The 23057-nt window shown below is 42.3% G+C and overlaps 2 protein-coding genes and 2 long non-coding RNA genes across 7 annotated transcripts in view; 3 read left to right on the top strand and 1 right to left on the bottom strand.

Moving 5' to 3' along the window:
• The window catches only part of LOC124255826, a 71508-nt gene extending 55372 nt beyond the window's left edge, over positions 1–16136 (top strand). For 2 of the 4 annotated variants that reach the window (XM_046689767.1, XM_046689764.1), the window contains 4 exons: positions 2321–2416; positions 4614–4859; positions 10535–10645; positions 13674–16136. In XM_046689767.1, coding sequence (XP_046545723.1) covers positions 2321–2416; positions 4614–4859; positions 10535–10645; positions 13674–13855 — 635 coding nt within the window. In that variant the 3' untranslated portion in view covers positions 13856–16136. The remainder of the gene's footprint in view (positions 1–2320; positions 2417–4613; positions 4860–10534; positions 10646–13673) is intronic. The other 2 variants (XM_046689766.1, XM_046689765.1) reach the window with 2 other exon arrangements.
• On the top strand, positions 4876–7610 carry LOC124255829. The gene is made up of 3 exons (XR_006892773.1): positions 4876–5081; positions 6649–6650; positions 7399–7610. It is a non-coding gene; the product is annotated as an uncharacterized LOC124255829 (long non-coding RNA).
• On the top strand, positions 7835–9085 carry LOC124255828. Its single transcript, XR_006892772.1, has 5 exons — positions 7835–7889; positions 7996–8092; positions 8545–8578; positions 8789–8892; positions 8995–9085. It is a non-coding gene; the product is annotated as an uncharacterized LOC124255828 (long non-coding RNA).
• A 6247-nt stretch (positions 16137–22383) lies between the features above and the next one.
• LOC124255777 (ubiquitin-like modifier-activating enzyme 6) overlaps positions 22384–23057 on the bottom strand; it is a 92908-nt gene continuing 92234 nt past the window's right edge. Inside the window, exon 35 of the mRNA XM_046689694.1 lies at positions 22384–22875. Coding sequence (XP_046545650.1) covers positions 22755–22875 — 121 coding nt within the window. The 3' untranslated portion in view covers positions 22384–22754. The remainder of the gene's footprint in view (positions 22876–23057) is intronic.

The raw sequence follows: 23057 nt of genomic DNA, 5'->3' as shown, positions 1-23057 counted from the left end.
GATATTCATCCTTTGGATCTAGACTTACAAAGTGAGTGTTCTGGTGGATTAAAGAACATAAGTTGGCTAGACATTACATCTTGAGCTTGGGTGGCTTCCTGAGAAAACTGTTGTTGAGGATCTTGAGATCTATGATGATGCACATCTCTTCTGTGTCCTTCTTGGGTTACCAGGAAGACCGGAGCATAAAAACCCTTGGATGTGTCTTTGGTGGTCAGAGTGACTATAGCTCTCTTTTCTAATAGCTGTTCTATCACCAAGGTAGCTGCTGACAGATGTGGGCCTAAGTGTAGAAAAAGTCTGGCTCCCATAAGGGTGACAAGTGACTGGTGGAAGAGTGTCCCAAGGTAGCCCCGTTCTATGACCAAGAGAAGCCAGTTCTCTAATGTGATCTGCTTCCAGTTGTCCAGAAAAAGTGATAGTCGACCCTCCACCAGCGAAGGGGCAACTGGGAAAGTGAATTCGTAATCTATTTCCAAGTCCGTGTCGTAATGAAGAGAAGTAACTGTTGGCTGATATTCCTTGCCCCCTAGCCTGTATGCACAAAAATGCCTAGATCCTCTTCCTCGGTCTCTGAAGTTGTTTGAGGTGCCATAGTTAGATAAAGATCGAGGTCTAGAGTCTGATGCCCAGTCGAAAGGTTCTGGACGTCCCGAAGGTGGAGGTCGAGATACTGTAATATAAAAAAAAATAGTGTTTCTTCTGCCTCTAGGGGCACCCAGATACCTTTTCTGTGTCTGGAAGGCCGAGGCTAACTTCTGATTGAGGTTCCTTGTAGTAATGGCATCCTTTGTCTCCATAGCCTGTTGACATTGGCCGTTAAAAATAGATGCTGAATCTAATGGCTGTGGAAAAAGCTGATCCTTGGCCATTTCCGGTAGGTTCCAGTTACTGAACTTAACCTGTTTGATCAATCCAGAGCTGATATACTACATCCAGAAAGAAATGCGCCATGTGGTCACATGAGCTGTCATAGATACAAGTGTGTCTTATTTAACTGTGGTGGCTTGCCATACCTGCCGTGATAACGGTTACCTCTGTATAGGTTGATCCCATGCGCGTGAGCCATTCGGGGTTCACCCGGTCAAACCCATTGGACACTTGCTGCTCCGACCCGTCTGTGTTGGAAGCGGTAGACAGACCAGTGGGCTTACTGATAGTAAAGTTAACAGCAAGCGGTTGAAACTCAGGGACTCAAGTTGCGTCATGGGCAAATCCTGCCATCTGTCGACCCCGTCGACATTAGTCCCGCCCCCTCAATACCTTTTGCATCTCCCACCCAGGGGGATTGTCCACCAGCAGAGCACCCACAAAGCCTATGGGTATCAACTCTAGACAGTGGGGCTCTTGCCAGCATCCTTCGAGTCATATGGCTCACGGACGACTGGCTAATAGGCTTAGCTGTCTGATCTAGCTGCTGCTGTAGACTTAAAAAATTTACCTCTCAATGTGTCTGTCTGTTGGAGGGACTGATTCATAGAGGCATTGATGTCTTGTTTAAAGGATGAGAATAAGGCCGTAATGGCGGCAAGATGCATCTTATCAGATGAAGCCTGTGATGTAGTCTTGGTCTTACTCTTTGATTCCGATTGAGTAGACTTCAAAGGGGAAGAGGAGGACAAAGTGAGTTTAGAGGGATCCGAGGATGATGAAAACTTCCTTTTCTTACATAAGGAACGAGAAGCATCCATCTTTAACCAATCTTCATTTGCTAGTCCCTGACATAGCAAACATCGATCTTGTAAGGAACATGTAAAGCAAGCGGCACATTATGAATGAGGGTCTGATTCTGCCATGAACTTTCAACAATGCAGGCATTTACTTACAGCCATGATGTTTTGGCGGGTAAAACACAGGGGCCAATCATAAAGAAAATGTCACATAAATTCACACAAAGATAACGAATGTCGATTGTTCAGTAGCCACCAATGCGACAACACTGACCCGAATAATACGATGAATGTTGAAAATCTGTAACACGTCTTGTAGGTGGCCCATACAGAAAAATTATGAGGTTTTCAAACAATTCTGATGTCACAGGGGAAATAATCTACATAGGGATACCACGAGGGATAACTATGACTTAGTTTAAAGTTTCATTTCCACTTCTGTATGTCTCATTGGTACCCACAAATACAAGACAACCATAACCCCGAGGGAATGTTTACGACATAATTAGAACATGTCTTATCTCAAATATATATCTCAACTTGTGACAGATGCAGGACATCATTGTAATGAAATATAAAATTGATCTATAAGAATTTATTTTTGTTAGAATACTGGCCATTAAGAATTCTGGTCATTTACCAAATTTCAGGCCCTGATAAACGGTCACACCCTCGATGGCAGAGTAGAACCAAATCAGTTCCCAATCTGGGAATTCTAGGTGACCTCAGCTATCTGAACAAACAAGGTTTGTCACGTTTGTCTGCCCCAACTACCTCCTGGCTTTCTTTCTTGCATGTCCTGTAACACCCTTTGTATGCCTTGTAACACCCTTTGTGTGCCCTGTAACACCCTTTGTATGCCTTGTAACACCCTTTGTATGTCCTGTAACACCCTTGCATATCCTGTAACACCCTTTGTATGTCCTCTAACACCCTTTGTATGCCCTGTAACACCCTTTGTATGCCCTGTAACACCCTTTGTTGCCTTGTAACACCCTTTGTATGCCTTGTAACACCCTTTGTATGCCTTGTAACACCCTTTGTATGTCCTGTAACACCCTTGTATATCCCTGTAACACCCTTTGTATGTCCTGTAACACCCTTTGTATGTCCTGTAACACCCTTTGTATATCCTGTAACACCCTTTGTATGTCCTTTGTATGTCCTGTAACACCCTTTGTATGCCCTGTAACACCCTTTGTATGCCTGTAACACCCTTTGTTGCCTTGTAACACCCTTTGTATGCCCTGTAACACCCTTTGTATGTCCTGTAACACCCTTGCATGTCCTGTAACACCCTTTGTATGTCCTGTAACACCCTTTGTATGCCCTGTAACACCCTTTGTATGCCCTGTAACACCCTTTGTATGTCCCTGTAACACCCTTTGTATGCCCTGTAACACCCTTTGTGTAACACCCTTTTGTATGTCCTCCCTGTAACACCCTTTGTATGTCCTGTAACACCCTTTGTATATCCTGTAACACCCTTTGTATGTCCTGTAACACCCTTTGTATGCCCTGTAACACCCTTTGTATGTCCTGTAACACCCTTTGTATGCCCTGTAACACCCTTTGTATGTCCTGTAACACCCTTTGTATGTCCTGTAACACCCTTTGTATATCCTGTAACACCCTTTGTATGTCCTGTAACACCCTTTGTATGTCCTGTAACACCCTTTGTATGTCCTGTAACACCCTTTGTATGTCCTCCCTGTAACACCCTTTGTATGTCCTGTAACACCCTTTGTATGTCCTGTAACACCCTTGCATATCCTGTAACACCCTTTGTATGTCCTCTAACACCCTTTGTATGTCCTCCCTGTAACACCCTTTGTATGTCCTGTAACACCCTTTGTATGCCCTGTAACACCCTTTATATATCCTGTTGCACCCTTTGCATGTCATGTAACACCCTTTGTATGCCCTGTAACACCCTTTGTATGCCCTGTAACACCCTTTGTATGCCCTGCATCACGCCTTGCATGGCCTGTATCACGCCTTGTGCGCGTGTTACTCTGGGTGCCAGCTAGGTGAAACATACTCCGGATGTAATACCCTGTGTCTAATGTCACCATCAAGTGATAAAACCTGTGTAACACCATCATCGTTACTGCTTTCACAGAGAGAACTTGCACCAGTGCTAAACCTTTCTGTTTCAGCATGTGCACATAATCCCAGCACACAAGTTCAGTGTACCCATTCTATTCCTATTTCAGGTTTTTGATGCCTACAATTAGGGACATATTTTGGGTCCATACTACAAACAGTTGGAAATAATAAAATGAAAAACTGATCTATTTTACTACATTGAAACTTAAACGTTCACCTCCCCAAATTGGTGGTGGAATATTTTGTAGTGCATGCGGGACAACACATTCTGATATTCTATTCTGCTTCTTGTTCATTTCAACTTTTTTTCACTATCAACTCCTGAAGATCTGGGTTAGAGGCAACTATGCTTGTTGACTACTGGTAACAAGATTGGGCAGTGGGTCTTGATGACTTAGTTGATGCATGTCATTGTCGGCTAGTTGTGTCATTGACCCTCAGACACTGGACAATCTGATCCAGACTCAATTATTTACATCATATAGCTGGAATATGGCTGTAAACCTGTAGAAAATGAAAACAGCCTAGCAAGAAATTGTATACTTGTTACTGTCATACAACCATACAATCAAGTACCTCTTTTTCATGCTAAGGGTAACTGAGTTTTATAATATATCTATACGTTGAATAATATTGAAAAAGCAAAAGAGTTCTAACATGCTCAACTTTGATCTGAATGGATATGTAGTTTCTCTTCATCATGCATTTATTATCTTATGAATATGAGATTATTTACATTTTTTATTTTCTTAAACATCAAAGCTGGTTGACTGTTGTCATTTCACTCACATACACTGTACTATTTCTGTATCCGACCTCTGTCTACTATTCCAGTGCCAGTTCCCAGTGAAAGCCCCACCCTTATGTCACCCACCCAGACACCACACCGGCCTCTGTCTACTATTCCAGTGCCAGTTCCCAGTGAAAGCCCCACCCTTATGTCACCCACCCAGACACCACACCGGCCTCTGCCAAAACCTCCAGAACAGGAGGACACGGAGAAAAGTCCACCTATGTCTGGATTCCAGAAACAGCTTGAAGATGCAAGATTAAAACTTTCTGGTGGACCCAACAAGAAGGGTATGTATATATACATGTAGACTCTGATTTACCTTACAGAAGCACAGGGAGTACATTGGTTAACGTAGATAAGAGAAATTGTCACAGGGAGTGTTATTTTACCCATCAGTCATCAGACAGACAGACAAAGGTCTGTTGTCAAAACTGAAAGATATTGAATTCAGCGGGTAGTTTGTTGCCTATGCTACACTATGTTGAAGTGTCTGAAGACAGACTACAGTCGTCAAAACTTTAGAAACTTGTGTATGATGCATTTGGGTGAGTAAAGTAGTATATACAATGATAAGAAAAAGACGTGTGGGTACACCTTTGCTTAGAAGCTTCCATACGGGCTAATTCTGCTACCAGCCTAGTACCTTGGGAAAAAAAGTATTGTAGTAGGGTATACGAACCATGCAGGTTTTTTGTTGTTTTTTCGTCGGGGCGTGTGCCCTACTTTCCGTACCACAAATTTCCACGAAACGCAGTTGGAATACGGAAACGGGCCTAGACAAGTGTACGACTCCATTCGTCCTTTGCAACCCCCAGCCCGCGACTGTGCATCTGCAAAAATACTAGGCGAGCTGTCGAAGGGTCTACTCTCCCTAGCCCTGCGGTGTCTGGAAGGGCCCATAGAACCTATTCTCCCCAAGGTCTGGAAGCAGCAATTCGACTTCTCTATCGTCTTTCTTTTTCGATATAGGCGAGCAACAGATTTTGCCGAGCGTGCACAGAAACGGTTCCCAAACCAACCATAGGCGTTCTATTCCACCATCGGCCCGAATCGTTTCTTGATCTTGTAGCCGTAGACTGGAATCGTTTCCCCTGTCGGCGAATCGAGTAGCAGCAACAGCTGGTTCTTCGGTGTTCGCTGCACGGAGGGGTGCTACTTCCATATCCTTGGGCCCGCCCTAGTTGAGCAAAGGGGTATGCCAAATATTGCCCCGTCCCTGTGGTACCTCTGCTTCCCCCGATAGCTGCCGGAAGATGCAAGACTCTTTCTCCTTGCACGGACAATGGTCCACCAATTTGCTGGCGAGGAGTGCATACCGTATGCTCCAGAAAGCGCAGGCGTTGTCATACAGGTTCTCTATATTCGCGAAACAGCTGTCGACCACGATCTCTTCTGGAACCTCGAGTGGAAGTCGCTCCTGGGGTGTGTAGTGTATCGCTTTCTTTCCCCAGAGAACGCATTTCTTGCTGTCGATGCAATGGTCGATGGAACCACACTTGCACATAGAGTTGTCGGGGCCGAAGAGAGCAGGCAGTTCCGATAGAGTGGCGAGGCAGTCGGTGCAGCGGTTGTGCCTGTCCTTGGGTCGCAGATAGCAGTCGTCGGCAAGAATGATTCGGAGTTTGCCTGCCAAGGGTCGAAATTGGTGGGGTGGGTAGATGTAGACGAAATCGACTATTTTGCCGGCTTCTACTAGTGGGCGAAAGCACAGCAAATAGAGTTCGAGAAACTGGCGTGGGATCTGGTAGCATTCGTAGAATGTGTGTCCCGATTGCTCCAGGATTTGTTTCTCTCGGTCGGAAAGCAACATGGGGCAACACTTCTGCAGCAGGGCCTCGAAGTCTTCGGCCATGTCGGGAGTTGCCGTCGTCTTGGGCTCGGAGTCTATACCACCTCGGATTCGCGTGTATCGGGCTTGCGATATGTGGTACTTCCTCTTCGCTTCCCGAAAGGACAAACGACCAGATCGGATCTCGGTATAGGCTTCGCGCGAGAGCTTGGTTCCTGGCATGTTTCTATATCCATGCACCCACATAGCTCTAATTGGGAGTGCACTGCATTGGGAGCAGCCGAAAGTGGTCTTGTCGAAGGGTTTGGGCAAACACTCATTTTTTACTAGGCTGGTAGCAGAATTAGCCCGTATGGCAGCTTCTAAGCAAAGGTGTACCCACACGTCTTTTTCTTATCATTGTATATACTACTAGTAGTCATACTCTGTGTCATCATGTAAATCATTGTGGTCTGAATTCACCTTCACCAGTCTTGAACTACATTGACAATAGGTGCACCATGTAGCTTAGGTGCAGATATTGCTGTTCAGAAATGGGTCCCTCAAGTGTGCACTTTACATGTTGTTTTGTTTTAATTTTCACTCTTCTGGTGCAGGATGATGAATGATTCACTTCCCTCATCAGGTGCAGGATGAATGATTCACTTGTGTCATCAGGTGCAGATGGTGAATGATTCACTTGCCTCATCAGGTGCAGGATGATGAATGATTCACTTCTCTCAGCAGGTACAGAATGATGAATGATTCACTTCCCTCATCAGGTGCAGATGGTGAATGATTCACCTGCTCCATCAGGTGCAAATGGTGAATGATTCACTTGTCTCATAAGGCGCGGGATGATGAATGATTCACTTCCCTCAGCAGGTACAGAATGATGAATGATTCACTTCTCTCAGCAGGTACAAAATGATGAATGATTCACTTCCCTCATCAGGTGCAGATGGTGAATGATTCACCTGCTCCATCAGGTGCAAATGGTGAATGATTCACTTGTCTCATAAGTCGCGGGATGATGAATCATTCACTTCCCTCAGCAGGTACAGAATGATGAATGATTCACTTGCCTCATCAGGTGCAGATGGTGAATGATTCACTTTCCCCATCAGGTGCAGATGGTGAATGATTCACTTGCCTCATCAGGTGCAGATGGTGAAGGATTCACCTCCCTCATCAGGTGCAGGATGATGAATGATTCATTTGCCTCATCAGGTGCAGGATGATGAATGATTCACAACGCCTCATCAGGTGCAGGGTGAATGATTCACAATGACTCATCAGTTGCAGATGGTGAATGATTCACTTGCTTTATCAGGTGCACATGATCAATTATTCACTTGCCTCATCAGCTGCAGATGGTGAATGATTCACTTGCCTCATCAGGTGCAGGATGATGAATGATTCACCCCTCTCATCAGGTGCAGGATGATGAATGTTTCACAATGCCTCATCAGGTACAGGATAGTAAATGATTCACAATGCCTCAACAGGTGCAGATGGTGAATGATTCACTTGCCTCATCAGGTGCAGGGTGATGAATGATTCACCTCTCTCATCAGGTGCAGGATGGTGAATGATTGACAATGCCTCATCAGGTACAGGAGGGTAAATGATTCACAATGCCTCATCAGGTGCAGATGGTGAATGATTCACTTGCCTCATCAGGTGCAGATGGTGAATGATTCACTTGTCTCATCAGGTGCAGGATGGTGAGTGATTCACTTGCCTCATCAGGTGCAGGATGATGAATGATTCACCTCTCTCTTCAGGTGCAGGATGATGAATGATTCACCTCTCTCATCAGGTGCAGGATGACGAATGATTCACTTGCCTCATCAGGTGTAGATGGTGAATGATTCACTTGCCCCATCAGGTGCAGATGGTGAATGATTCACCTCCCTCTTCAGGTGCAGGATGATGAATGATTCACCTCTCTTATCTGGTGCAGATGGTAAATGATTTATTTGCCTCATCAGGTGCAAATGGTGAATGATTCACTTGCCTCATCAGGTGCAGGATGATGAATTATTCACCTCTCTCATCAGGTGCAGATGGTGAATGATTAACCTCCCTCATCAGGTGCAGGATGATGAATGATTCACAATGCCTCATCAGGTACAGGATAATAAATGATTCACAAAGCCTCAACAGGTGCAGGATGATGAAGGATTCACCTCTCTCATCAGGTGCAGATGGTGAATGATTCACTTGCCTCATCAGGTGCAGGATGATGAATGATTCACCTCTCTCATCAGGTGCAGGATGGTGAACGATTCACTTGCCTCATCAGGTGCAGATGGTGAATGATTCACAATGCCTCATCAGATGCATGATGATGAATGATTCACAATGCCTCATCAGGTGCAGATGGTGACTGATTCACTTGCCCCATCAGGTGCAGGATGATGAATGATTCACTTGTCTCATCAGGTGCAGGATGGTGAATGATTCACTTGCCTCATCAGGTGCAGATGGTGAATGATTCACCTCCATCATCAGGTGCAGGATGATGAATGATTCACTTGCCTCATCAGGTGCAGGTTGAATGATTCACTTGCCTCATCAGGTGCAGATGGTGAATGATTCACAAAGCCTCAACAGGTGCAGGATGATGAATGATTCACCTCTCTTATCAGGTGCAGATGGTGAATGATTCACTTGCCTCATCAGGTGCAGATGGTGATTGATTCACCTCCCTCATCAGGTGCAGATGGTAAATGATTCACTTGCCTCATCAGGTGCAGGATGAATGATTCACAATGCCTCATCAGGTGCAGGATGGTGAATGATTCACTTGCCCCATCAGGTGCAGATGGTGAATGTTTCACTTGCCTCATCAGATGCAGGATGATGAATGATTCACTTGCCTCATCAGGTACAGGATTAGGAATGATTGACATCCCTCATAAGACACAGGATGATGAATGATCAACATCCCCCATCTTATGCATGATGGTAAATGATTCACCTCCCTCATAAGGTGCAGATAAATGTTTTTCTTGCCTTATCACGTGCAGGATGATGAATGATTCACATCCTTCGTCAAGTGCAGGATTAGGAATGATTCACATCCCTAATCAGGTGAATGATTCAGTGTATACTCTGTACTCTCCATGTGATATCCAGTGTATACCCCGTACTATACATGTGATGTCCAGTGTATACCATGTACTGTGCATGTGATATCTAGTGTATGCCCTATACTGTACATGTGATATCCAGTGTATGCCCTGTACTGTCCATGTGATATCCAGTGTATACCCTGTACTGTCCATGTGATATCCAGTGTATACCCCATACTATACTTGTGATGTCCAGTGTATGCCCTATACTGTACATGTGATATCCAGTGTATTCCCTGTACTGTCCATGTGATATCCAGTGTATACCCCATACTATATATGTGATGTCCAGTGTATACCATGTACTGTATATGTGATATCCAGTGTATGCCCTATACTGTACATGCGATATCTAGTGTATGCCCTGTACTCTCCATGTGATATCCAGTGTATACCCTGTACTATACATGTGATGTCCAGTGTATACCATGTACTGTGCATGTGATATCTAGTGTATGCCCTATACTGTACATGTGATATCCAGTGTATCCCTGTACTGTCCATGTGATATCCAGTGTATACCCTGTACTCTGCATGTGATATCCAGTGTATACCCCGTACTTTACATGTGATGTCCAGTGTATGCCCTATACTGTACATGTGATATCCAGTGTATTCCCTGTACTGTCCATGTGATATCCAGTGTATACCCTGTACTGTGCATGTGATATCCAGTGTATACCCTGTCCTGTCCATGTGATATCCAGTGTATATCCCCTGTACTGTACATCTGATATCCTGTGTATACCATGTATACCCATTATTGTGTCTATGGAATGTTTCTTGTATTGTAATCAGGAATTAGAACAAGAAAACTTTAGCTAGTGACCAACTGCACTATTTTCTTACAACACAGCTGAGCACTGCTATGCTTTAACCTGTTTTCTAACAGCATCACTAACATCTCGTGGAGCGCTGGTTAATCCTAACAAATCTCGCCTATCTCACCGCCAACAAGTACCTCAGCGTAGTTACAGCAGTAGATCAGCACAAGACCAGCATTACCAACCTATTGGTGCCAACTCACCTAGTCAGCGTTCTTACTCTGAGTCAGACACCACTGTGGACCAAGAATACTATGATGACGCTGTTGCTCTCCAACTTTCAGAAGGAAAGAGTGTATCATTTGCCAACACACCCTCAGAAGATGGTTCCAGTGAATCAGGTGAGAGCAGAAATCTGCATAAGTTTTCTGCAAACCTGTTGGAATTCCAGGTAGACTTTGTTCCTCCTTCCTATGTTGGTGACATCACAGGAATCCAAGAAATATTGGGTATGATAGAGGTGCCAAACATGAAGACATGATCCTTGCTTTAACAATCATGATTCATTCCCTAAGCATAAATCACATAGGGTTCAATATTTTTTGGGAAATATTTTCCATTATAATAATGTCAAATCAAAGACTACAAAACAATAAAAACCATATGCTTGATTATGCATGCTCAAATGATATTGATTGATTTAGTTTCATCGGAATTTCATGTAATACTAATTTACTTACTAGTACGACAGGACTATTAGGCATGGCGACCTTGCCACCTTGGGTTCAGGTTGCGGTGCATTATGAGCATCACGTGACGTATCTTTCTCCATGTCTATCAACTGTCAACAAGATAGTTGCCTAATCATTTTAAGAAGTGAATCAGATGTTAACGGTCACTCTTACTTAGCACATGGCAGACAGACAGTCTGGCAACGTAAGCCAATTAGAGTTATTCTCTCCTTATTGAGTCCTTGCGTCCTAGAAAATGGACTTGAGTCCAGCTAAACCTGACTCGGGCTCAAGAAGCTGTCTAAGCCCTACTAAACTGTTAAATCAAAACAGAACAATTACAATGGTTCATGTGTAGAGCCTATGCTGGTTATCAGAGTCACTTAAATGGATGGTGTAGTTAGGCTCAGTGGATATGTTGATTTACCTTTATTTATAGTATCAAATAGATAGAGTCCTTCTTTCCAACATGTGAAGATCCAGGTTAGAATTGGACTTCAGCAACCCATGCTTGTCATGGAAACTAACGAGATCGGTTGGTAAGGCTCGTTGGCTTGGCTGACATGTAATTGTGTTCCATGTGCGTAGGTTGATGCACATGGTGACTATCACTGGATTGTCTGGACAATTTTCACTTCAACGTGCAGCAGGTCTTCACAGAAGTTCAAAAAACTTTGTCCTTGTGTACAATACTGTATGTGTGTCCTTGTGTACAATACTGTATGTGTGTCCTTGTGTACAATACTGTATGTGTGTCTTTGTGTACAATACTGTATGTGTGTCCTTGTGTACAATACTGTATGTGTCCTTGTGTACAATACTGTATGTGTCCTTGTGTACAATACTGTATGTGTGTACAATACTGTATGTTGTGTACAATACTGTATGTGTGTCCTTGTGTACAATACTGTATGTGTGTCTTGTGTACAATACTGTATGTCCTGTATGTGTCCTTGTGTGTACAATACTGTATGTGTGTCCTTGTGTACAATACTGTATGTGTCCTTGTGTACAATACTGTATGTGTGTCCTTGTGTACAATACTGTATGTGTGTCCTTGTGTACAATACTGTATGTGTGTCCTTGTGTACAATACTGTATGTGTGTCCTTGTGTACAATACTGTATGTGTCCTTGTGTACAATACTGTATGTGTGTCCTTGTGTACAATACTGTATGTGTCCTTGTACAATACTGTATGTCTTATTAATACTGTATGTGTGTGTACAATAATACAATATGTGTGTCCTTGTGTACAATACTGTATGTGTGTCCTTGTGTACAATACTGTATGTGTCCTTGTGTACAATACTGTATGTGTGTCCTTGTGTACAATACTGTATGTGTCCTTGTGTACAATACTGTATGTGTGTCCTTGTGTACAATACTGTATGTGTGTCCTTGTGTACAATACTGTATGTGTGTCCTTGTGTACAATACTGTATGTGTGTCCTTGTGTACAATACTGTATGTGTGTCCTTGTGTACAATACTGTATGTGTGTCCTTGTGTACAATACTGTATGTGTCCTTGTGTACAATACTGTATGTGTCCTTGTGTACTGTATGTGTCCTTGTGTACAATACTGTATGTGTCCTTGTGTACAATACATGTGTCCTTGTGTACAATACTGTATGTGTGTCCCTTGTGTACAATACTGTATGTGTGTCCTTGTGTACAATACTGTATGTGTTCCTTGTGTACAATACTGTATGTGTGTCCTTGTGTACAATACTGTATGTGTGTCCTTGTGTACAATACTGTATGTGTCCTTGTGTACAATACTGTATGTGTGTTCTTGTGTACAATACCGTATGTGTCCTTGTGTACAATACTGTATGTGTGTCCTTGTGTTAATACAATATGTGTGTCCTGTGTACAATGTGTGTCCTTGTGTACAATACTGTATGTGTGTCCTTGTGTACAATACTGTATGTGTGTCCTTGTGTACAATACTGTACAATACTGTATGTGTGTCCTTGTGTACAATACAATACTGTATGTGTCCTTGTGTACAATACTGTATGTGTGTCCTTAGTGTACAATACTGTATGTGTGTCCTTGTGTACAATACTGTATGTGTCCTTGTACAATGTACATTGTACTGTACAATACTGTATGTGTGTGTCCTTGTGTACAATACTGTATGTGTGTTATTGTGTACAATACTGTATGTGTGTACAATATTGTGTACAAATACTGTATGTGTCCTTGTGTACTGTATGTATGTGTCCTTGTGTACAATACCTGTATACCTGTATGTGTGTCCTTGTGTACAATACTGTATGTGTCCTTGTGTACTGTGTGTGTGTCAATACTGTATGTGTCCTTGTGTACAATACTGTATGTACTGTATGTGTCCTTGTGTACAATACTGTATGTGTCCTTGTGTACAATACTGTATGTGTGTCCTTATGTACAATACTGTATGCGTGTTCTTGTGTACAATACTGTATGTGTGTCTTTGTGTACAATACTGTATGGGTCCTTGTGTACAATATTGTATGTGTGTCCATGTGTACAATACTGTATGTGTCCTTGTGTACAATACTGTGTCCTTGTGTACAATACTGTATGTGTCCTTGTGTACAATACTGTATGTGTGTTCTTGTGTACAATACTGTATGTGTGTTCTTGTGTACAATACTGTATGTGTGTCCTTGTGTACAATACTGTATGTGTGTCCTTGTTTTGCAACAGGGGCTACTAACAAGCAAGGGTTCAAGGAACGTCTTGAAATGCTGTTGGCTGGTGGACCAAGAACAACTAATCCAGTGCAGAGGACATCAGCTGTACCCACATCACCTGTGTCACAAGGCCCCGTGGAGGAGGAGGAGGAGGAGTATGATGAGGTCCTCTATGAACACATAGATGGTGTGTAACTGATTGCTGGACCTCGCCAGTGCACAGCATGGGTTGCTCATAGCCAGCACTGACAGCTGCACTGTTGCCACAGTACAGCAGATCATCTAATCACTGAAGAATCTACAGAAACCTATTTTATCTGACTATATTCCAAACCTGTATATAGTTCATGCCAGTTCGTTTGGAACTTGTGTCATCACAAGAAGCACAAAATGTGACTGAGTTTCCCATTGAGATAAGGGGGGACCTAAGATGGCATTGTGTGATGGCCACATGAGAGGAGGTCCTCTAAGGTGTGATGAGATCATCCTTGAACTGATGGTATCCAGATTGTGATGTATTGTGATTAACAAGGAGTCCTGGAAGGGCTGGACAAAATGAGAATATAGCGTCAGTTTATGTGGTCGTGATCATGATAGACTCATACTTGGGACATTGCAATGAAACATGCAAACTGTAGAGTTGAGCACCATCAGGTTGAAATACCTTGAATACATCATTCGGGTGAGAAAATTGTTAAAAAAGAAGACTGCACATCCAGTGTGCTGTTTTATTGGTTGTATTGTTTTTAAGATGTATACAGTAATAACTGTTCACTAACAACCCATGTTTGTCATCAGACTGAAATGGGGCTCAGTATTAACTGCACATTTTTTTAAAAGACCTAGTTATTTACTCTTCCACTATCCCAAGTTTTGTAAAAATATTTGTGGGGCAGGCATCAAAGAAAGCCTATACCTGATGCTGTCACCACCACCCAAGGAAAGACGTCAAGCCCAGCGAGAGAATTAGGGGCTTCATCAAGTGTCTTGATACATGGGCGGATCCAGGAATTTTGAAGAAGTGTGTGTGTGTTTCAAAGCCCCTGAAACACCCCCATTGGCTCCGCCAACGCGAAAAAAATAATCAATGTGGTCTTAAGTCATTTTCAGGGGTGTCGAAACCCCCTGAACCCCCCCTCTGGATCTGCCAATGATGATATGTCCATATAACACACATATAAAGGCTTACAGTACTCTTCTACAGTGTGGTTTATATGTAACTGTGTATACTGTGTACAGAGACCATACAATTATATGTTATATTCTGTAGTACAATACAGACAAATAACTTCTGTGATATGCACTGCGACACAACTGAACTACATGCATCTGACTACAGGTACTTATAACATGAAGAACTGGCACAGTCTGTTGTTACTGCGTCATGTTGTAAACAGTTTCTGCTGGTTGTCAGTACTTACACTGTGTCAGCGTGTTGCTGAAACTGCAGTAAACCATACTCGTTCAGTCAATACAAATTACTTGGACTGTTGTTTAAAGGAAGTCTCTCCAGACAGACTAACCACACACTCAAAGCAATCTTCTACAGGACTTTTAAAGTGAGATTAAAATAGCACATATATTTAGATGATGAGTTGATGTGTATAAACATATTCTGATGTTGTACATATACTTCCACATATGCAGGAGTGTCTTCACAGTTAGATAGAGAATCTGACCCACGTGTCTTCTGATATCAAATATATCAACACAAGTTGATTAAAGTTTGTTGAGGATAGTTTTACGTTAGTCCATTAGTGTTGATATGTTTTATATCAGAGTGTTCATTTATCATTCAAAATCATTCTTCATCAGTTATCAGTAACTGAATGAACTGCCATTCAGCCTCTTCTTTGAGAGCCATTTTAGAAGTTGTATAGATGAAGGAAAACCAAGTTCTATGGATAGTCAACTTCTTTCTTGCAATGGGTACAACGTTTCGGTGTAGGTACTAACACTGTTATCAAGCAAGTGATGCTTGATAACAGTGTTAGTACCTCCACCGAAACGTCGCACCTATTGCAAAAACAGAAGTTGACTATCCATAGAACTTGGTTTTCTTGCCATTCAGCCTTTTGAGCAGTGATCCCAGTGAGGTCATAGCATTGTGACATCATCAACACCTTTGTGACATCATAGCATTGTCAGCTGTGTTCTTAGTGATGTCAAAGCATTGTGGGGTCATTAACTGACGATGTAGTACCATTATGACAATTCAATTGTTGCGATATCTAAAATGTAGATATCGCTTGATCTCACTCAAGCTGTATCTACTGTGGGAGTCAGTTTTGGATGATAAATTGAAATATCAGCTTTGTATAAGATGAAGAGCTGATGTGTATAAACTTGGTATGATGTTGTACATATACTGGGGACTTTGTGTACCATTGTAAATACAGAATCGGGTCTCAGTTTTTTTAAATCAGATGGGACATATTATGTGTAAACATTGTAATAAATAAAACATGAAACCAATGACATACTGTTGTTCATTTGTTTTAAGACCTCCATAATTTTTCCAGACAAATATATAATCTACGGCTGTGAATCACTTTGAAATGACACTAGGAATTCCAGGTACGAATCATATTTTTTGTGCTGCATTCAAGGTTGAGGACAGGCTCCTATTTAACACACACTGGTGAGCTAGCTTCAGATGGATACTGCAAGCTGCGTAGAAACACATTCAAGGTTGAGGACCATTTATCAATGTACAAGAGTGCAAGAATCAGGATACTTTACTTAGAATACCACAATAATGTGAAAGAATTAAATTGCAATTATACTGTTGCCATTTGAGTAATATGTTAAATGTGTATTGACAACTGGTGCCGTTTTATATATACTGAACCACAAAAGAAATGTCACACCGATAGCTGTTTCTGAAAGCACACACTTTAATTCACTCTAATCAACAATCAAACGGAGGATTCAGATCAAACCTTACAATTATGGCTAACACATTTTCGGGAATCACATTTAGAGTTCACACAAACAAAATCACCAAAAATAGTACCTTTAAGATACTCCAAAGTCAGTATTGTGTGTGGCCTCTATGTGCATCGATGAAAGCGTTGCATCGTCTGTACATGGAATGAATTAGCCGTTAGCCTTCTTTGAATCTTGTCCCAAAGGTGTTCTATTGGACTCAAGTGCAGGGTATTGTAGGGTTTGGATGTCATGTTGTCTAAGGAAGGGGTCTCCTCGGTGCCACCACCCTATTGTTAAGGGTGGCGAAGCAGTCATGCGTGTTGATTGGAAGAACTATAGGAGGTGGCAGGGGTCATCTCAAGTATTTAATGCATGTACACAAATTACATGAAATTTTAATACAGTACAAAATAAGAAATATAAGAATATTAAAAAATATATTAGACAGGTTACACACTTTCACAATTATAAACAATTAAAATCCAATATTTGCACAATATTTACATTACAGTGTCTTAAGTATTATTAATGAAATTGCACAAGATTTGCACACGTTTTTAATGCATTTACACAAATTACATGAAGTATTAATACAGTACAAAATAAGAATATTAAGAAATTTATTACACAGATTACACACTTTCACAGTTATAAACGATTAAAGTCCAATGAGGTGAAACGTAGAACTGCTGGATCAGCAAGGTCAGCTTCTTCGAGAGCATGAAGCCACACTTCATCAATGTCACAAGGGGCAAGGCAGAAGCTCGTCAAACTACCATGTTTACAGCTGGTTCAGATGCAAATCGCTGGGCACTTGGCCATATGGCTTGTCTGTAGTGAAACATACAACCCCGGAGTTCACACTATAACACTTCAACAGCAGCTTGGTTGATCAGCAACCTCAAAGTCGGAGGCTATGTAGTCAGGTCTCAGGCGATGGTTGAGTTCTGAAGACTTGAGTTGCAGGGTCTGGAAAAAGTTCTTATATGTAGATTGCTTCTTGTCTGGGAGCAAGGCAAACACAAGAAGAAACATCTTCTGGCCCACAAAAGCATGTATGGAGTATAGCTGATGAAAGAGTTTAGGACAGATGTTAAATGTTCTATCACAGAAGAAGATGTCAGCAGCAGCCAGATGTCATAGATTGGACTCGGTGGTGAAGATGAGCATGTTGTCGTCAGAATGGAGAAGGAAGCTGTCGCCGGCAGATGTCTGTGTGCAGATCTGGGGAAGGTCGATGTCTGATCGGTGTTGTGGAAGTGGAGGGACTTCCTTGGCTCTGGACCTGTAGAGGCTGGCCTGGACGCTGTAAAACGTAGGTGCTGCCTGTGTTGCACCTGCTTCAGCTGATCGTAAACCTAAAAAAGAGGAATAAAATATGTATATGAGGTGCATAAAAACAGAATGTTATTAACTGATATTTAGGGGGAAAAGCAGTAACCATCTTCATTATTGCAACTACAAGTTACATTGATAGATATGTTTGGCATTTTGGTTGTTAATAACACATATACGTACCATTTAAATCTTCTTGGTAGATCGACGGAATCGGTCCACTGTCCTTCTTCACCAAGTCCTTCACTGTCCCCAGGAACGTGTCCACGGTGATCTTGGCCTGGTTTGGAAGATGGTTGTGTCCATGGTTCTGGGTTGTGATGAGGTCGTTCGAAGTGTTGATGGTGGCTGGGCATGTAGCAATGCAGCATTTCCAGTGAAAGTGTAAGGTGTTGTTCAAGCTATAGGGTGCTGCTGTAAGCAGTTGTTCAAGCTGTAGGGTGTTGTTGTGTTGGTAGTTGTTCAAGCTGTAATGTGTTGTTCAAGCTGTAAGGTGTTGTTCAAGCTGTAGGGTGTTGCTGTAAGCAGTTGTTCAAGCTGCAGGATGTTGCTGTAGGCAGTCATTCCAGCTGTAAGGTTTTGTTCAAGCTGAAGGGTGTTGCTGTATGCAGTTGTTCAAGCTGCAGGATGTTGCTGTAATCAGTTGTTCAAGCTGTAACGTGTTGTTCAAGCTGTAGGGTGTTGTTCAAGCTGCAGGATGTTGCTGTAGGCATGTGTTCAAGCTGTAAGGTGTTGTTCAAGCTACAAGGTATTGCTGTGTTGGGAGTTGTTGAAGCTGTAGGGTGTTGTTCAAGCTGTAAGGAGTTGGTCAGGCTGTTGGGTGTTGTTTAAGCTGCATGGTGTTGCTCAGGCTGTAGGGTGTTGTTCAAGCTGCAGGGAGTTGGTCAGGCTGCATGGTGTTGTTCAGGCTGTAGGGTGTTGTTCAAGCTGTAGGGTGTTGGTCAGGCTGTTAGGTGTTGTTCAAGCTGCAAGGAGTTGGTCAGGCTGTTGGGTGTTGTTCAAGCTGCAAGGAGTTGGTCAGGCTGTTGGGTGTTGTTCAAGCTGCAAGGAGTTGGTCAGGCTGCATGGTGTTGTTCAGGCTGTAGGGTGTTGCTGTAAGCAGTTGTTCAAGCTGTAAGGAGTTGGTCAGGCTGTAACGTGTTGTTCAAGCTGTAGGGTGTTGTTCAAGCTGTAGGGTGTTGCTGTAAGCAGTTGTTCAAGCTGTAAGGTGTTGTTCAAGCTACAGGGTATTGCTGTGTTGGGAGTTGTTGAAGCTGTAGGGTGTTGTTCAAGCTGCAAGGAGTTGGTCAGGCTGTTGGGTGTTGTTCAAGCTGCAAGGAGTTGGTCAGGCTGTTGGGTGTTGTTCAAGCTGTAAGGAGTTCGTCAGGCTGTAGGGTGTTGTTCATACTGTAGGGTGTTGCTACATGGTGTTGTTCAGGCTGTAGAGTGTTGTTCAAGCTGTAAGGAGTTGGTCAGGCTGTAATGTGTTGTTCAAGCTGTAGGGTGTTGTTCAAGCTGTAGGGTGTTGCTGTAAGCAGTTGTTCAAGCTGTAAGGTGTTGTTCAAGCTACAGGGTATTGCCTTTGTTGGGAGTTGTTGAAGCTGTTGGGTGTTGTTCAAGCTGCAAGGAGTTGGTCAGGCTGTTGGGTGTTGTTCAAGCTGCAAGGAGTTGGTCAGGCTGTTGGGTGTTGTTCAAGCTGTAAGGAGTTCGTCAGGCTGTAGGGTGTTGTTCATACTGTAGGGTGTTGCTACATGGTGTTGTTCAGGCTGTAGAGTGTTGTTCAAGCTGTAAGGAGTTGGTCAGGCTGTAATGTGTTGTTCAAGCTGTAGGGTGTTGTTCAAGCTGTAGGATGTTGCTGTAAGCAGTTGTTCAAGCTGTAAGGTGTTGTTCAAGCTACAGGGTATTGCCTTTGTTGGGAGTTGTTGAAGCTGTTGGGTGTTGTTCAAGCTGCAAGGAGTTGGTCAGGCTGTTGGGTGTTGTTCAAGCTGCAAGGAGTTGGTCAGGCTGTTGGGTGTTGTTCAAGCTGTAAGGAGTTCGTCAGGCTGTAGGGTGTTGTTCATACTGTAGGGTGTTGCTACATGGTGTTGTTCAGGCTGTAGAGTGTTGTTCAAGCTGTAAGGAGTTGGTCAGGCTGTAGGGTGTTGTTCATACTGTAGGGTGTTGCTACATGTTCTTGGTAAAGCTGTAAGATGTAGGTGTACATGCTGAGCTGTTCAGTGGTTTTTGTAGAGTGTTGTTCAAATTGTAGGGGTTTGTTCAAGCTGAAGGGTGTAGCGGTACAATGTCGTTCAGGTTTACAGGGTGAAGGATTGAATATCACAACAGAAGCAGATTAGTTAGCTTAGATTTTTTATACAACAATCATTGCAATACAAAACCATACACAGAGGCATCCATCCATAACTTCTGCAAAAGCACATTGTGGCAAACACAGCAAGAATTCAAGATAGTACCAGCTGAGACATTGTTTACCTGACTGAGCATCTCGCTTACATAACAATAAGATGATCAGAAATTTGTACTGGAGCATGTGGAACTTGACTGTATGGGCAGCACAGTATCTATACTGGACTTTTACTGAACTAAATACTCAATACTGCTTGCCTTGAAACTATTGTGGACACAACATGTTTGAAATAACATCCACAGTGATGGGAATCTATAACCTATGGTCCAACTCTGAAGTACTGGTAATTTGTTGGTCTCCTTTGAGGTTAGAATATATTTCACTTTGTGAGGTTGTGTACCATTGCAAACAGACCAATAGAATCACAATGTTGTCGAACTGAAAGTGGGACTGCCTGCATAATATCTGTTTGGAACAACTGGGACCTTCTCGAACTGAAGTTAGTACTGCAGCAGGTTCCAAGTTAAGAATGGTACAACTTTAAAAATTTATGAAAGAATATTTCATATCACAAAGACAAAATATGTCACTATATCAATATTATAACATTAATGTGATATACACTGTCCTAATCTCAGATGTAACACCAGCATTTCAACACCTAAAGTATACTCATAGAAAAAATAGTACTAGCGCCAAAATAAACAATGGCAATTTCACATCAAACAGTTCCACTGTCATTTGATTAAACATGGTTGATATTTTGAAATGTAATATCTATAAAAAAAAACATTTGAGAGTGTGATGAATAAAACATGTACATATATTATTGACATACATTTTGAAACACACAAATTATGTCTTACACACAAAAATACAGAGGACTCTGTGTACATGTTCCCTTCAGATATAATGGCCGACTTTTGGAAACTGGAGTTCCCTTGAAGACTTGCAGTTTAAATCTAGATCCACAAAACTCAATCAAATTATGGTATAATTTAAGATTCACATTCTACAGGGATAAATCTCTCATGATTTGGACAAGGATCTTTAGACAATGAAGCTGTTGTCACTTGGAGTCCAGAGTTGGTGGATAACAAGAGTGTAAATACAGCTAACACAAACTCCACCTCCATTATGTTGTGGAACTTGCACCCACGCTAACTAGTCAGGATCTCAGAAACTGTTCCTCGGCAGTGTTCTAACTTGTATATATACTTCATTGAGTTGCATTTCATTATAATCTAAAGCAGGTCACATGACGCTTTGTTTGCATGATTCTCTACAGTGTCAACAGGCTTATAAAATAACAAAATCTCTGTAACAATAATATACATCACTCACAAATCATCCATCCTACTCCTAATGACAAGTATCACAGAAAGAATCCATCATTATCATCACATCCCGATGGTACAGGCAACGCAACTGATGAGGTCATATGCAGGGTGCAAGTCCAGATATTTGACCACCAATATTAGGACAGCCCATAGTTCAAGTTACTGTGAGTATGTGCTTGGTCTTTATTACATTCAGAATCTGACAATAAAATTTAAAGTGATGTTACCACTACATTGAAACCCATCAGCATGGCTTAAGGTGCTAAGGATGAAAATCTCAAACATATTGGGATTTGAAATCATGATTAGCATCTCCTTAATAATGAAAATTGTTTGATTAATGTTTCAAGAAAATATTTAAACACTGGGTATTTATTTTAAAGTTTCTCTCCATTTTATTTCATGTTATATACCCCTGAGTCCTGCAGCCACCACTTGGCGTCTGCTTGGTGAACCCACTTGGCGTCTGCTCAGTGAACCCACTTGGCATCTGCTCCGTGAACCCACTTGGCGTCTGCTCGGTGAACCCATTTGGCGTATGTTCGGTCAACCCACTTGGAGTCTGCTCGGTGAACCCTCCTGACACTGAACCAGCGTTACACCCATGCACATCCTGGTCCGCTGGATGCTGCATTCACTTGCCACTAAGGGTACTAGGGGTTACTGGTGTATGTATCGGAAACTCCCCTTGATCATACAGCATATGATACACCTATCCATGTGTTGATTCATGTTAATTCTGTTTGATTTTGGAAAGGGAATATTTAAATAACCCACTTCAGTCTGATGGCTACTTGACTCAATTTTATGTAAACATTTAGATTGAGCCAAAATAGATACATGTTTTTAGTTAAATCCAAAAATACCCAAGAGCAACAAACTCTTGTCAAATGGGCCCAATAATTTCATGCAATAGAAGTCCTTATCAAATATCACAATATATTTTAGATAATGAGTCAAGTGTAGCGATACATAGCATATCACAAAGCAGACATGTGATGAACCCCAAGTCCCACACTGGTAACAGAACGTCCCACACTGGTAACATGATGTCCCACACTGGAACAGAACTTCCCACACTGGAACAGAACGTCACACACCGGTCATGATTGTCACAGTTGTCAAGGAGCCTGTCAACAAGTTCACGGAGGCTGCATCAGGATCACAATCCAAAGTAGTATCTGACAGGTGGTCCGGGCACATCCTCATCATTATCATCATCAAAGGACACGACTAGGTCAACATACTTCTGGGTGGCCGATGGCTTCAAGAGCTTCACCATGCTGTAATGAAGAAATTGCTCATACATTCACAACCAACACCATCTTTAATATGGCAATATCTGCTGTACTTAATCTTCCAAGTCACTTATGTCCCAATCCGTGCTTCTCAGGTTAGCATTGGTGCATATGTCCACTGCCATCAGTTACAGATTAGGTCCAATACTTTGGGGGTATATTGTCAC

This window comes from Haliotis rubra, unplaced genomic scaffold (genome assembly GCF_003918875.1).
Source record: "Haliotis rubra isolate DU_JTF1 unplaced genomic scaffold, ASM391887v1 Scf61, whole genome shotgun sequence".
NCBI classification, from domain to species: Eukaryota; Metazoa; Mollusca; class Gastropoda; order Lepetellida; family Haliotidae; genus Haliotis; species Haliotis rubra.
This window is presented reverse-complemented; position numbering and strand designations above follow the sequence as displayed.